This window comes from Chanos chanos, chromosome 2, assembly GCF_902362185.1.
Source record: "Chanos chanos chromosome 2, fChaCha1.1, whole genome shotgun sequence".
NCBI classification, from domain to species: Eukaryota; Metazoa; Chordata; class Actinopteri; order Gonorynchiformes; family Chanidae; genus Chanos; species Chanos chanos.
This window is the reverse complement of record NC_044496.1, coordinates 42,442,130-42,457,230: the sequence shown is the minus strand read 5'-3', so window position 1 is coordinate 42,457,230 and position 15,101 is coordinate 42,442,130. Positions and strand designations below refer to the sequence as shown.

Here is a 15,101-nt window from a genome sequence, read left to right as displayed (position 1 = left end):
CACCACCCTATTTTCACTGAAGAGCTCATCATCAAACTTTTCAATAGCTCAATCAGCTGTGACAATGGAGGACTTAAACACAGAAATGTGTGACATGGGGCCTTAGAACTAGAGTTGTAAAACACTGGTATAAAATATTCTTTCAAATGCACGTGTAAGGAAGATAGCATCCTCAGTGCTATGTATTGAATAAATGCTGAAATTGGACAGCCTCAGCATTTTAGTGATTCCACATGGAATGATAGGACAAAAGAAAATTATGGACTATAAAAGATTTCTAACACAAATAACTTCAACAGCAGATGCTGAACAAATTTTTACTCTCACAAAAGGCAACTTCATCATTTGAGAGATTGGCAAATGGATTACGAGACATTTTATGTGTTATTTCAGTTTTTCATGTCACTCATAAATGCCTTTTAGAAAACCTAAGTAAGGTCATTTATTGGAGATTATCTGCTCGCCTGTGAAGATGTCCAGGATCCACAAAACTGACCAACCAAGAATCACTTGAACCAGTATTAGTGATTTGAACCAATCAAACTGATTGGAAACAACTCAATGCGAAATCACACACACACACACACACACACACACACACACACACACACTCACGGACGAGCCTTTAGTCATTCCCACTGACTCTAACTTATCCTGCAACTGAAAAATACTAACCTGTCCCTAGCCCTAACTCTAACCTTAACCAAAGAAATGTTTTGACACTTTTTATCAGTAACAACAATATAGTTTAGAAAAACTTTGTTCCCCTACTTGAGACCAGCATTTTGGTCCCCACAAGGCAATTTTGTGAGATTATGCTATTTTACTGGGGGTAAAATACAAATACATGGTACACACGCACACACACACACACAAGATTCTGTAAAGGGTAACTGAACAAACAAAAATATATTCATACATATACAATATGTATACGAAACATTTACTGAATGCTTCAGTTTTCAATCCCACGTGAACGTGGCCCAGCGATTTTCTTCTTGAGCACAAAAACACTTAAAGCAAGCCACGCGGAACACACTATACTGTCTGCATATCACGGGCGTGTTCAAGCTTGCTGAAGCGACACTTTAGCGAAAACGGAAGCGGAAGTGTCTCTGACGTGACTTTGTTATGTGCACCAGCTGATCTAGCAATCGACGCGATACAACATTAGCCAAACAGTAACGGTTGCGAAGCTACCATACATTGTCACCTTCTAATTCAAATATATTCTACTCCTTCTGCTTCGAAGCTATCGTCTGGAATCGACTTGTCAACCAGCAAAATGTCCTTCAGATGAAAATACGGAGTTTTATCGCTGAGCTGATGCTCTCAGCGCTACAGACAGGCCCTGCTAATCTATTTGCATATTCAGCCTGTTAGGAATATTGAAAACAACAGTTTTTCCCCAAACTAAAGCTAGTTTCTGAGGAGATGGAACACTATCGAAGAATTAATAACTGCCTCATAATGGCTACTGGAACACAGAATTAGTTTGCTCCTTCGATATTTGCTTTATTAAAAGCAGCACTGTTAGCTCTATGAGCTTATGTCATCGTGGTAAACATTTAGCCTCGGTTGATACCAAGTCAAAACAAATATAACAGCACGAAAACGACTGGATTCCAATGCAAAACACTTTCGTCGTCATCAGACATTCACACTACTAACTCCTGCGGAACTTCACACAGAGAGTAAAATGTGGCTGAAACTGTTCTTTTTGCTTCTTTACTTTTTGGTGTTATTTGTTTTGGCAAGATTTTTTGAAGCCGTTGTATGGTATGAGACTGGTATTTTTGCAACCCAGCTTGTGGACCCTGTAACACTGAGTTTCAAGAAGTTGAAGACAATTCTTGAGTGTCGAGGACTGGGCTACTCAGGACTTGCAGAAAAGCGAGATGTTAGAGAACTGGTGGAAAATTCAGGTAAATTGAACGAAAGAAAAAGAGGGTTAAAACAGGTGCACAAGTATGCTTTCCCTCAAGGCCATTCCATTTCAAATGCCATTTATGTACCTCGTTGTCTTGAGTTTTTTGTAATTGTTGATTGTATTTGAAATCAAAATTCAAAAGCAGTAATGACAACTGCAGTGGGTTAGACCTGCATGTGATGTAGGTCTGAGTGACAAGTTCTCAACTGTTAAAAAAAATTGTGTTCCACATAGGAGATCTCATGCAAGGGGAGCTGTATTCTGCTCTTAAGAATGAAAAGGATCAAACTGGGACAGACTCTAGCACCACCTTTAGTGGGGAGATGCATTTCTATGAATTGGTAGAAGACACCAAGGATGGGATCTGGTTGGTCCAGGTGAGTGTTTTTATTTTAAATTTACATGGATTTATGTTATTGTTTGTAATGTCAGCCAGTCTGTCTAGCATTACAGTTAACAAGTGCACACACCATTGTGGTTGCTTAGACTGAAAGTCAAAGATTTACATTTTTGTGGAAAACATGCTTAACTACAATTGAAGATTACTCTTGTTTGTGCTGAAATTGTGACGTTTTGCTGCATTTTCTCCACTTACAATATTTTGAAGTACAGACATACCATATGAAAGTGTTAACCTACAATGCAGTTAGAATAACAGATCCACCATTTCAACTGTATTTGTTCATTCTGGATGAGAAATATTGCTTTTTATAGGTAGTTGCTCAAGACAGAAATCCACTGCTAAGCAAAGCCAACTGGGGCAAGATGGTTCAGAAAGTTTCTCAATTTGGCATTCGAACTGGAACCTTTAACTGCTCAAGTGACTCAAGGTGAGAGATTTTACATGCATACCTTTTTATGAAGTTTTTTGTTTCTATAACTTAATACTGCTGACTAGGTTTGATATATAGACACTGTCTTGTTAGCACAAAACTCTGGATCAACTCTTGTCAACTGTGTAAATCCAGCATTGTAAATAAAATAAGGATAGTCTCATTTGTAGTAGATCTTATGCATACAGCAATTTTATCATAAACTCTTTTTCCCCCAAGGTATTGCCATAAACGTGGATGGGTGAAGTCCACGCTCATCATGTCTGTGCCTCAGACCAATGCCTCCAAAGGAAAGGTCATGCTGAAGGAATACAATGGCAGACGCATTGAGACAGAGCACATTTTTAAATGGATGACTGCGCATGTGGCCTCTCGCATTAAAACTATCCGCTTCTCTCAGCAACTGATGGAGGACTGGTACCAGAAGGAAAAGCAGCCAGTGAAGATGTTCTTGTTTGCTAAGCTTCTCCAGCCACCAGCTTTCTTTTCCACCCTTAGCATCAAGTTCACAGGACGCATAGAGTTCATCTTTGTTGATGTGCGGAACTGGGACAATACAAGTTGCCTGGAGGAGATTGGAGTGCAGCACATGCCCTCATACATCCTCAAAACACCTGAGGGTATCTACCGATATGGCAACAGCACAGGAGAATTCATATCCTTGCACGCCATGGACACATTTCTTCGCTCTGTCCAGCCTGAGGTCAATGATTTGTTTGTTCTTAGCTTGGTCATGGTGAATCTCATGGCTTGGATGGATTTGTTCATAACACAAGGAGCCACCATCAAACGCTTTGTGGTTCTTATCAGCACTCTAGGAACCTATAACTCTTTGCTCATTATCTCTTGGCTTCCCATCCTTGGTTTTCTTCAGTTGCCATACATTGAGAACTTCTATGAGTACAGTCTCAAACTGCTGCGCTATGCAGATACCACCACCATTGCCTCTTGGGTGAGGGCCGACTGGACCTTCTATTCCTCACACCCAGCGCTTTTCCTCAGCACCTACTTAGCCCATGGTCTTCTCATCGACTACTTTGAGAAGAAAAGGAGATGTGGAGATGAAGACCAAAATGCCAACAACCTGGAATGGTTGTCCAGTTTGTGGGACTGGTACACCAGCTATTTGGTCCATCCCATTGCCTCTTTTCAGAACTTTCCTAATGAGTCAGACTGGGACGATGATCCGAATTTCCTTTTAGAGCGGTTAGCCTTTCCAGATTTGTGGCTTCACCCTCTTGTTCCTATTGACTACATCAAAAACCTACCTACCTGGAGGTTCAAGTGCGTACATACAGAGGGTACCAGCCCAGAGGACTGTGATCATAACTTACAGAGTAAAACGATGCATAATTTAAGCTGTGACCAGGATGATCATCACTGTGGTACAGAAAGTCCTCCAAGGAGTTGTCGACGTTCAGAGGGATCAAAGTCAGAGGAACCATGGTCTGCGGCAGAAGAACAGGACACCGACTGGTCCCAGTGGCCCTGTGACATGCTCCATTGCACCGAATGCGTAGTGTGTTTGGAGAACTTTGAGATCAATTGCCTTGTCATGGGACTGCCATGTGGTCATGTTTTCCACCAGCAGTGCATTGTGGTATGGCTAGCAGGTGGACGACATTGCTGTCCAGTGTGCAGGTGGCCGCCTTACAAGAAGAGACCAGTGAGACCAGGTCATGTGGCTGACCCACTGGAGCATGACTAGCTGCGACTTACTGGCAACCTGCTTACCGCACTTAACTTATATAAATACTTGATGTGTCCATTGTTAGTCTTCAGATTACTGTTGTTGGTTTTTGCTTTTGTTTCTCGTGGTTTGAACCTACACGTCAGGGTAATATGAGTTGCAAAAGGAAACATGTTCCTAACATGATTCAAATTGGTAATTGTAAAAAAAAAAAAAAAAAAGATACACATATATATATATAAATATGTCTTCTTTTAAAACATATTTGGATTGGTCTGCTTTGAACTTAGAAAATAGTTTTGGAAAACACATTTATGCTTTAATGTACAATGTAAAGATGTGAATATGTTTAAATGGTGATTCTGCCATACAGATCCAAGACAAGCAATGCTGTATTATTTTGAAGTGTCAAATACTCATACAGTTCTCATAAGCCCAAACTGCAGGTGTAGGTAAAAGCCACAAGTTTTCTCTATCAAAGAACTGAAATATTTTATGTGTTGAGTGTGTCTCAATTTATAAATGTGACATGCCACAATCTGAAATTCAGTTAAAAGCTATGAAGTCCATGGGTTATTCATAGGGGTCTGAAAAGTCTGTCACACTATGATTTGTCTCCAAGGTATATACCTCTGGGCATGTGGACCTTATTTTATTTAAGAAATGAAGTTGAAAGAGGCACCATTTTGAAAAGTCTGAAAAATAAATATTCACATTGAAAATTAAACTGGCTTGCACACACTACAAAAATGACAGAGGGGTTGACCAATTGTATGTTGCTCCATTTATGACTGCACATTGGTCTTTTTGGAGCCAGTAAGTTTCATTGTTTCCGGACTGCATTTTTGCATTTGATTAACACTATTAATGAATTTATCCCCTTGACTTCGATCTATGAATTAATTGTCAAATTTTAAACAGTGAATTGGAAGCTTCCTTCTGTAACAACATTCGATTGAATAAAGTTAAATTTCACATGGTGGCAACTGTGTAGAATGAAAATCATTTTATATTTGTCACACCGTAATGAAATTGACCGTTGTTCCAATGTCGTTTCGCTGTAATATTACGGACATACTCATATATAAATTAAACAAATCTTTGACTTAAAGAATTGGGTAACATCTGTCTGAGGAAGAAGAGTAAACCGAAGAAAAGGAAAACCTTTAAGAATTCATATGAGACTCCATTGTACACCGCGAGTACAGCAGTTTGACTACGATCTTTTCGTACTTTATATAAAGTAATACCTTTGAACCCGTGACGTAATTTTTCGCAGTTGGGCGTGCCTACGACGCATGCGTCCCTTCTCTGTCACTCCGTGTAACGCCGCTGTGGGAAACCTACGGCGTCTGGGGCAAAACTGCTACAGAGGTTGATTCTTTTATAATGATTTGCTGAACGGGATTATTATTCTGTTTCTTACAACCAAGACGCAAAAGGAGTAACGACCACAATGCTGCGCGTTTGTTTGAAAGGGGCCAATGCAGCTGCTCGGGTAAGGAAACTTTAATTCTGTGACTAGAAGGTGGCTGCTAGCTTACTGGCTAACTACCTCGAGTAGAACGGTCATTCAGTGACCCACAGTGGGCCTGCTTTGCTTCATCTCGCGGCGGTGCAGAATTTTTCACCCCTCTTGCTTGGTGCCATATCCATTTAATTTCCTTTCAGTAAATCACCTTGAAAATTGAATTATAGTCATACGTTGTCGGTCGTTTATCTTGGCACAACCAGCTCAGTTTAGACTTGAACGTTACACTACGAAAAAGGCGTAACTTCATTGGTGAAAGAGGCGTTTCTAAATCGAAAGACGGAAATTTGCAACAAATGAAACCAGAGACTCTGGAGATTGGCAACAAGGTGCACCAATAGACACTAGAGGAAAAGATGTACGTAGACCTAGGCGGTTTATGCGTGCTTCATGTATTCTGTCATTCTGTCCATGCGTACGCGTCTAACAATCGGCCAGTCTGTATCTTAATCAAATTTATTTGCTTTCGTAAACTGTGTCATGTTAGCAGATGGATTTGTTTATACGTAGACTGTAATGAGAAGCATTGCAACGACAACGCTTTCTCAGAATATTTGCCTTATCATTAAAAGGACATGACCTTGCCATAGAAAAGTTCACGAAGTTCTCTAGGAAACAGCCGGGTTCTTCGCGGAGTGAAATACTGTAGATCGGGATGTTATAATTCACCATCGGATCAATTTAGAAACTTATTTTGTTCCTGTCTCGCTGATTATTGGTGTCTGCTGAGTGTACATTAGGCCTACAACAAAGGAGCTTTTAAAGCAGCGGACTATATTTTTTAGTAAAGTCTCATGAAATTTTTGACAACTCCACTGACACAATAAATGGGGGATTCTAACGAAGCTACCCCCTTTTTTCTATAAAAGCTTCTCTTAATACATTATACACGACCTCTCTTAACATTGTTCCTCGTATTTTACCTGAAAGTTTACTGGAAAGTGCCATCATTAATAAAATAATAATAATAATAATAATAAAAAAACAGTTAATGCAAGGCACACTACTGATGTGACCCTTTACTGAGTAAAGGGTTTGTGCTGTTTTGATTTAGCTGCATATTCATGTTTTGTTTTTTTTCCTGCAGAAATGTTTATGTGAGAGAGCAGGCCACCCCTTGCAGCACTGTCGTCGCTACACCTCAGCAGGAGACTCAGGGTATGTTTAAAAAAAGAGTGAAGATAAAACTATCCAAAGCCACATAGAGTTCAGTGGTGTAAATGGGCAAGGCAGATCTAATTTTTCAATTATTGATTTTTTAGACTTTTTGTTGAACCACTGAGTGCTTCCAGATGATTTATTACTTACTATTTTCAATTAACAAGTTTGGTTCATTTTGCAAATTGGAAACCACTTTTTGATAGTGTTTTTGATATCATGTGTTTGTATTTTTGTTTGCTGTGTTTTGGGTAAACTGTGAAGTATGTTATCACAATACACACACGACGTGTGAGATATGACATTAAAGCTAAACTTAATGTCTTCGTTGTGTATTGCAGGTCAGTTGCAGGCAAAATCGTTGCTGCCAGTCTACTTACTGTGGGTGGAGGGCTTGGTGGTACAATTCTGTATGCCAAATGGGATCCCAAATTTAGGGCGAATGTCGAGAAGAATGTGCCCTATTCTGACCAGCTGTTTGGAATGACCCTAGGTCCTCCTCCACCCCCGGTAGTGCCTTTGCCAAAGAAACCGGTAAGATAAAGGATGTGCTTTACATTACACAGTGCAAAACTGCATGTTCAAATGCAGGGCTACATAACATTTACATTACATTTTTTTGTCTTGTGCAGATAGTTGTTTGAAATAAGCTTTGTTTTAGCTCGTTAGCCTGTGGGTTTACCAATTATGATGAAGTTATTTTTTTTCATGTTTGCGTGGTAAATAAGAATCTAAAACAGCTGCCACATCATACAAAGAAGTTGCTTAGTCTCTTTACGATATACTTTGGACATTGTATTGTGAGAGTGTTAGTGTGCTCATACAAATCAATATGTACATGACCACAGTCTGTGAGTCCAAATTCTTGGAAGAAAGAATGAAATGATTTTCTTTTGTTTACACATTTTTTTTAAGGCAAAGGTTGAACCACTGCAGATCTCTACTCTCTCTGAAGCTTCGAAGGAGTCCAAGCAACCCAAAGTAAAAGAAAAGGTAAAGGCAAAAGAGAAAGAGGCACCTGTCGAACCTGCACCAGTAGCAGAGGAGACCCCAGCTCCACCCCCACAGTCCCTTGAGGGTGAGTGACAGAGTGAATGTGTGTTGATGCATATGTGTATTTGGATTTGGAAAGCTGTTAGTCTACAAAACAGCCTTGTGGGCACCACAGCTGTAATTCTCGTCCGTCGCTTATCTTGCTCTGAGACACCAAAAATACTTTAAATGCTCCTGGCAGAGGTTGTAATCAAATAGCACCTGTATTCATAGACAAACTAAGAGCTGATCTATTATAAGCCAAGTGTTTTATATGATTCTGTGTGCACCTGTCATTTTCAGGCTATTTGTCAAATGAGTCAGATGTACTCAGCACGCTGTTGGTCCCGTGAGCATATATTAGAGATGGTGGAGAAATATGTAGTGTGGAGGAGAATCATTATCTCTTCGTTAATGTTTTCTCTGTTAAAATGGATCCGTTTCTGTCCTCCCACCCTCCGGTATTGTAACGGTCCTGTAACCTTAGTGCTCTTAGCCGATATGTGATTTAAATACTGTATTGTGATTCCGTGCTGTTGAAACGTTGCTTTTGGTCTCCTTTAAATGCAGTGATTACTCTGTCTGAATGGTCTGCTTAATTGTTTGCTTCGTCTGACATGTTGCAGGCTCTCTCTTCATATTAAATAAGGAATAAAATCTTCTCAATTGCTTGGGAAAGCAGCTCTGTTGTAGAACACATATCATCTGCACCAGTGACGTTTAAGACAAAGTCATAAAAGTAGCTTTTCTCATACAGTTTGTCTACATTAAAAGAATACGAGTACCTACACTAAGTTGATGTAAACCGTGGCCATGTAAGCAGTGCATTTACTGCTCAGTTGCTTTTCTTTTGAGCTTATATTTTATGACTCACTTTCTAAGCGAGCGTGGGATCTGCTGCTTGATTTCCTGCTAAAAGTCTTTCTTGTTGAATGGATTCTGTCCACCACGCTGTGTCCGCCAACTTCAGCTGTTCTGACTCGAGCTCCACTGTGTTGCAGAGGCCTCCGCTCAGGCGGCACACATTATTTCGGCCATCAGTGAGGTGGCCTCTGTGCCCGCACCTGGCACACACGATGCATCTGCAGCGCCCACGCCCGAGACTCCAGCCCCAGAGCCTCCAGTAGAGGCAGTGGCAGGTCAGAGCAGGACTCTACGCCACCTGGGCTTTATGCCCCCATCAACTGATCCAGGATCAGTAGCGTGGCCCACTTCACTGTTCCTTTGATTCACAGTTGGGTGCACAAAAGCTGACCTGGAATCAGTTGATGAAGAGCAGAAAGTGTCAGTGGCCTCCTCTGCATGCCAGACATTGGGACTATCTCTGACCTAGCTTCTAACACTTTTCCATTTCCCATGATGCACGGTTCTTCTCATCTAACCCAAGGACTTAGCTCTCATCCATTGTGTTTTGTTCCTCGCATGAATTTCATTGCACTGATCATTTATTTTTGGTATGGGTGTTTGTCTGTTCGCTCTGTTGTATTTTGTTTTAAAAGCCATAACTCACCATCCAATCTCTCTTATGACTAACCCTGCACTTCCTTAGGCTTGCACAGTCACCATGTGTTCTCATTGCTACTTGTAGTTTGCAGGGCTTGGAGTTGTGCATGGGTGTTTGATTTTGTTTTTGTGTTGGTTATGTGTTTATTTTACTTTATTTTATAGGACAAAACAGGAGTAGTTTTTAATGAACGAAAACTAGCCTAAGTGAGTGAAACGAGAGTTTATGTGTTTGTGTGAATGTGTGTATGTGTTTAATGAGTGTGAGCCTGTAAAGTGATCCAGTCTGTGTGTGCCGGGCTGATTCCAATTATAATCCACACATTGGAAGAATGGAAGTAAGCTTCTGTAAACTTGTACGTAAAGTGTTTGCATACTTGTGTGTGTCTATAGCTGAAGAATGCAAGGAGTGTGCGCATGAGTCTGCACCTGCACTGCAAGAGCGTCCTGTGGAAGAGGTGACAGCCCGCCTGGCTGAACAGGACAAGGCTGAGCAAGACACGCTGGCCTGTATGTGTTCACACACTGACACCTACACATTCCTCTCCTTCATACATGTACAGTAAGAGATGGGCACCCTGACCGGACCCTTTATTGTATTCAGTGTGACTTAAGCTTACAGGAGCATGTGGGTAACGTGAAAAATCTGTGGCTGTGTTGTGTTCAGCTCTGACGGCCGGTCTGGACGACACTCTTGGGAGTTCAGCTAAACTGACTTTACAGGCCATTGGTGCACAGGAAGCTGCTCTTGCTGCCATTGCCACACATACACAGAAACTGAAGGAGGCCATGGACTCTGAGGTGAGACCCCAAACGCTCTCTAGCACAGAGAATGAATCTGACGTGTTCAGTGAACTTAACATCAACAGAACATTTTGCCGGCTTTGTAAACGTTTGACCTGAATCACCCTGTGAAATGAGCTAAAACGATATGACTGTTTTCTCAGCTTTGTTGCCAAGATGAAATCTCTTTGACTAACTCTTTCTCAGTTGGAAAATTAAAACGCATGTTTATTTCCCTAGATTCTGGATATTGCCGGTTTTGTTGTTTGGTTGTTTGTTGTGTGCCTGCCCCTGCATAACAGTATTTCTGTATGTGTGTTGATTGGTACGTCAGTCTCCCCCAGACAGGAAATCTTCTCAGTGGCGGGTGCTGGAGGAGGCTCTCAGTGAGCGCAACCGTGCAGTGGACAACGCTGCAGAGGCTCTTCTCAAAGCCAAGTAAGACCTGGACGGCTGTCAGTGGCCTTTAATACTATAGTCATACGCTGAAGAAGAGAACAGTGTGTTAAGAGATGCTCTAGTTCATTTCACTCAGTCATTACACTCCATTATAGTAACACCCTGTCAAACGTCTCTTGATCTTGTGTTTAATGAGGTGATGGAGAGCTCTGTGTGCATTGCATTATTTCACCTTGTCTTTCTACGTGTGCGTGCGTGCATGTGTGTGTGTGTGTGTTGATTTGTTGAATCAGGGGAGAGCTTGAGAAGCTTAAGGGAGTGATCAACAGCGCAAAGGAATCCAAGATTGACACTGCCCGACCCCAGATCCTTGCTGCTGAAGAGAACTTGCACAGTATGATTGTAGATTTGGATAAAGTGGCAACCAAGGTTAGTGCCTTTTTTGGCTTATTTTTCCACTCTCATGGATTAATAAAACCCCTGTTATTAAACGAGTTCAAAGTCATCAAAATCTTTAATCCACTTGAGTTTTTTTTTTCTTCCCCCTCACACAGACTGTAGAGATTCTGTTAGCCTCCTGCTGATTTGTTTTGCCTCTCCGTTCATGACCCTGTTTTTACCCCAGCTGACCTAAAGTATCAGCATGTGAGCCTCTTGTGAAAGTGTTATACACTTGTAATTTTTTAACCTTCCTCAGTGCAGTCCAGTTTTCTCCAGCGTCTTGAAACAATCTCTTACTCTCTCTTTGTCTCACATTGTCTCTGTGTTTCAGGTCCAGACTGCCCAGTCAGAGGCTAAGATTGTGTCTCAGTACAGTGATCTGGTGAACGAGGCAAAGGCCCAGTTTCAGAAAGAGCTGGAGAGTATTGCACCTGAGATCCAGGCCAACTGGAGAGGGCTCAGTAAGTCCAAACTGTGTTGGGTTTTATTATGCTGTATAAAGAAGTGTAAAACCACCCCAGTTTTTCCAATAGTTTCATATCATATGTCGCACAACAGAAATTTCTATGTTAATACTTGCTTTTTTTCCCCCTTTGGCTTCCTAAGCAAGTCTTAAATGCTTGTTATGTTTGGAATGAAAATGAATCGAATGAATGCTTCTGCAGTTTTCTTAGTTTACTGATATGAGGGCAGGTTTGCTTATTCATACACAACACATTTCACACTGTTAATAATAATCTTCCTTTTTGTGAAGGCATGGTGTGTAATAAAAACAAATCAGTCTGCACATTTGACTTGACACTGGAGTAGTAACTGAGTCAGACTGATGTAGACTGTCAGTCAGCTGGGTGGAGGAGTTTTCCTGTGCTTTTGTGTGTTATTAATGGAAATCTAATGTTTTATTCTTTGGAATGAAGGTTGTGTTCCAGTTGTAGGTAGCATTGATCTGTGGTCAAAGCTTAGAAGGCGGTGCAAAAGACCATTTGAGTCAAACTGATCTCCTTAACCTTCAAGATTCATTGCTATGAAAATGTTATTAACTGACATAGTATAGATAAATTAAAAGTTGATTGTTCACTGATTTTTGTGACCAGGGCGTCTGAAACGGTGTTGCACCTCCTCTGACTTGGCCCTTGTTTTCACTCAGCAGGAAAGCTAAGTATGGATGACCTGAACTCTCTGATTGCCCATGCACACCGGCGCATCGATCAGCTGAACCGGGAGCTGGCTGAGCAGCGCGTGCGCGAGCAGATCCACGTGGAAAAGGCACTAGAGCAGCAAAAGCTGGAGGATCAGAAGGCCCTGGAACAAGCCTTGGCCACCGCGCTGGAACACAACCGTGAGGAGATGAGACTAGAGCAGGAGAGAAAGGTGAACATAACGTGGCCTAAGTCATCAGAGAGGTTAGATAGAAAACTAGAATGAGATGCAGATGATCTGTGATTGCAGACTGCTGTTGTAATACTGCTGCGAGACATAAAAATTCAAATTGTTCAGCTTGGTGGTAGTTTGTCTTTGAATGGCTTTGCTAGTTTGATTTCGATGCAAATTTGGGCAAACCTGCTGATTATGTGTAGGTGTTGACTTCTGGACAGGACAGACCTGTGGTTTTGAGCTCTCTCTTTCTCTCCATGTTCTCGTCAGGTTCAGGAAGTGCGTGACGTGATGGAGGCAGAGATGAGAACTCAGCTGCGCAGACAGGCAGCTGCGCACACAGACCATCTGCGTGATGTGCTCAAGGTGCAAGAGCAGGAGCTGCGTGAAGAAGCCCAACAAGTGAGAAGATAAACACATCGATTTGCATGGTCACGTTATCAGCATTTCGGCTGTGCTGCACGTAACCCACCCCAATGCATTAGCTCTCACACAGGGAACCTGACCCTCACTCAATATTATGAAAGATCTTTTAAAATACATGATCTGAATCATAACATCATTACAGTTTGTTACAAGAGATCTTCGTATGCTATGTCACTGCACTAAATGTTGCACTAACAGTACTAATTTTTTTTTTTTTTTTTTTTAGATACTGCTTAACACATTCATGGTTTTGTCAGTTACTTTTCACAATAAGTATTTATTGAAAGATTCATGGGGCTGACTGAATGTTCTCCAGGTCTTGGGCAGTAAATTGCTGGAGCAGGAAACACACTTCCGCAAACTGAGTCAGGAGCAGTTGGATGCTTTCACCCTGGACATGAACGCTGCCCACGCCAGACTCAAGGGCATCGAGGAGGCCATTGACAGTGAGTGTGTCACACCCCATATGATTCATCTGTTTATGTCCTGTTGCTTTGTTGCCCTTGTCACAACAAGACAATATCCAAGTAGAGTACTAAGTTTTCAAGGTTGTTATTCCAGCTTTGTGAATGTGACCATTTTCCTTTTCCTGTGCCCTATTTGGTAGATTTCATAAAACCACACTGCTATAAAAGTTAGATTTGAGTATATGTACTGTATAGATCAGCTGTTTTTGCTGTGGAAGAGAGAGTCCATTTGAAAACCTGACATGGTGTGATGACGTTGTCTCTGACAGGCCACGTGGTTGCCGAGGAGGAGGCTCGTAAGGCCCACCAGCTGTGGCTTTCAGTTGAGGCTCTTAACTACTCGCTAAATACGGCGGGTGCTGACGCTCCCACCGAGCCCCTAGAGGACGCTGTGCGTACCATCAAAGAGAAGTGTGCCGAGAACGAGTTCGCTCAGGCTCTCACCCTGGCCCTTCCGGAAGAATCCCTCACCCGGGGCGTCTTCAGCGAGGCCTCGTTGCGGGCGCGTTTCTATGGCATCCGCCAGCTGGCACGCCGCGTCGCCCTGATTGACGAGACGCGCAACAGCCTCTATCAGTACTTCCTGTCCTATCTGCAGTCCGTCCTCCTTTTCGAGAGGGAGCAGGAAGCGCCGCCCGCCAAGCTGGCACCAGAAGACCTCGACACGTTCAAGTTGCTGGCCTACGCCACCTACAGCATCGAGCACGGAGACCTGGAGCTGGCCGCCAAGTTTGTAAACCAGCTGCGGGGTGAGTCACGGCGCGTGGCCCAGGACTGGCTCAAAGAAGCCCGGCTAACCCTTGAAACCAAACAGGTGGTGAGCCTTCTGTCGGCATACGCCAACGCAGTGGGCCTGGGCACCACCCAGGCCCCCTAGAAACAAGCCACTCAACACAGTTGTAAATTTAAAAGGAGTGGCACTAATCCACTGCTAACAGCAACCTCGATCCTATCTTCAATATTTATAAATATGGCATGGTGGCCATTGGTTTTTTTGTTCGGTTGTTTAAAGCACTATTAACAGAGGGCTATGCCCTAAGGAAAATCCCTCTGCCCCCAATAAACCAGTATTGAATGTGGAAGTGTACCTCATGTGGAAAATGGAGCTAAGTATAAATGTTGAAAAGTGGGCACTCCTCTGTGTATATGAAGCACCTCTCACCCAAGAACACTGAGTGTGTGTGTGTTTAGCATAGGTTTGGCTGTTAGGCCAGTTCCACGATATGGTAACTTCTGTCTGACTTATATCTGCGTTCACGTTTCAAAACTCAAATGTTCGCTATTGCCTCAGTTGCAAAGTTAATGTCATTGGCTATTCATGGACTAGAATTTTTGAAGGATCAGATCATCCATTTTTGTCATGCTATAATTCTCCTTGTCAATACTGGATATCAATAAATCATGAATGTTGACAAGTCAAATCTATTGTCTTTATTTCTGTTTTGAGAAATGACTGCTACTTTTCAAACACTTTGGATTCTGTTTGTTAACTTAAAATAAATGTAACAATGCAGCATTTATTAATCGGATTATA

General features: G+C 42.0%; 2 protein-coding genes across 5 annotated transcripts; both read left to right on the top strand.

Moving 5' to 3' along the window:
- The first annotated feature begins 1,181 nt into the window (after positions 1 to 1,181).
- Positions 1,182 to 4,736, top strand: rnf103 (ring finger protein 103). Of its 2 annotated transcripts, none has more exons than XM_030766705.1 (4): positions 1,182 to 1,925; positions 2,165 to 2,307; positions 2,645 to 2,760; positions 2,983 to 4,736. In XM_030766705.1, the coding sequence occupies exons 1-4, from the start codon at positions 1,700 to 1,702 to the stop codon at positions 4,469 to 4,471; spliced, it is 1,974 nt and encodes a 657-aa protein (XP_030622565.1). In that variant the 5' UTR covers positions 1,182 to 1,699; the 3' UTR covers positions 4,472 to 4,736. The 2 variants fall into 2 exon arrangements, with proteins under 2 accessions (XP_030622565.1, XP_030622566.1); XM_030766706.1 differs by having other exon boundaries at positions 2,165 to 2,311; positions 2,649 to 2,760.
- A 1,050-nt stretch (positions 4,737 to 5,786) lies between these two features.
- On the top strand, positions 5,787 to 14,974 carry immt (inner membrane protein, mitochondrial (mitofilin)). 3 transcript variants are annotated; one of them, XM_030765718.1, is made up of 14 exons: positions 5,787 to 5,951; positions 7,072 to 7,142; positions 7,484 to 7,676; positions 8,058 to 8,220; positions 9,176 to 9,313; positions 10,071 to 10,187; positions 10,345 to 10,478; positions 10,795 to 10,898; positions 11,153 to 11,288; positions 11,632 to 11,761; positions 12,451 to 12,671; positions 12,945 to 13,076; positions 13,417 to 13,546; positions 13,837 to 14,974. In XM_030765718.1, the coding sequence occupies exons 1-14, from the start codon at positions 5,910 to 5,912 to the stop codon at positions 14,442 to 14,444; spliced, it is 2,319 nt and encodes a 772-aa protein (XP_030621578.1). In that variant the 5' UTR covers positions 5,787 to 5,909; the 3' UTR covers positions 14,445 to 14,974. The 3 variants fall into 3 exon arrangements, with proteins under 3 accessions (XP_030621578.1, XP_030621577.1, XP_030621579.1); XM_030765717.1 differs by having other exon boundaries at positions 12,448 to 12,671; XM_030765719.1 differs by lacking the exon at positions 9,176 to 9,313 and having other exon boundaries at positions 12,448 to 12,671.
- The last annotated feature ends 127 nt before the right edge of the window (positions 14,975 to 15,101 follow it).

Coding starts and splice junctions, on each gene's coding strand:
- rnf103 (XM_030766705.1), top strand. CDS start 1,700: ATGTGGCTGAAACTGTTCTTTTTGCTTCTTTACTTTTTGGTGTTATTT. Junction 1,926..2,164: donor AGAACTGGTGGAAAATTCAG/GTAAATTGAACG, acceptor TGTTCCACATAG/GAGATCTCATGCAAGGGGAG. Junction 2,761..2,982: donor AACTGCTCAAGTGACTCAAG/GTGAGAGATTTT, acceptor TTTTCCCCCAAG/GTATTGCCATAAACGTGGAT.
- immt (XM_030765717.1), top strand. CDS start 5,910: ATGCTGCGCGTTTGTTTGAAAGGGGCCAATGCAGCTGCTCGG. Junction 7,143..7,483: donor ACCTCAGCAGGAGACTCAGG/GTATGTTTAAAA, acceptor TGTGTATTGCAG/GTCAGTTGCAGGCAAAATCG. Junction 10,188..10,344: donor TGAGCAAGACACGCTGGCCT/GTATGTGTTCAC, acceptor TGTTGTGTTCAG/CTCTGACGGCCGGTCTGGAC.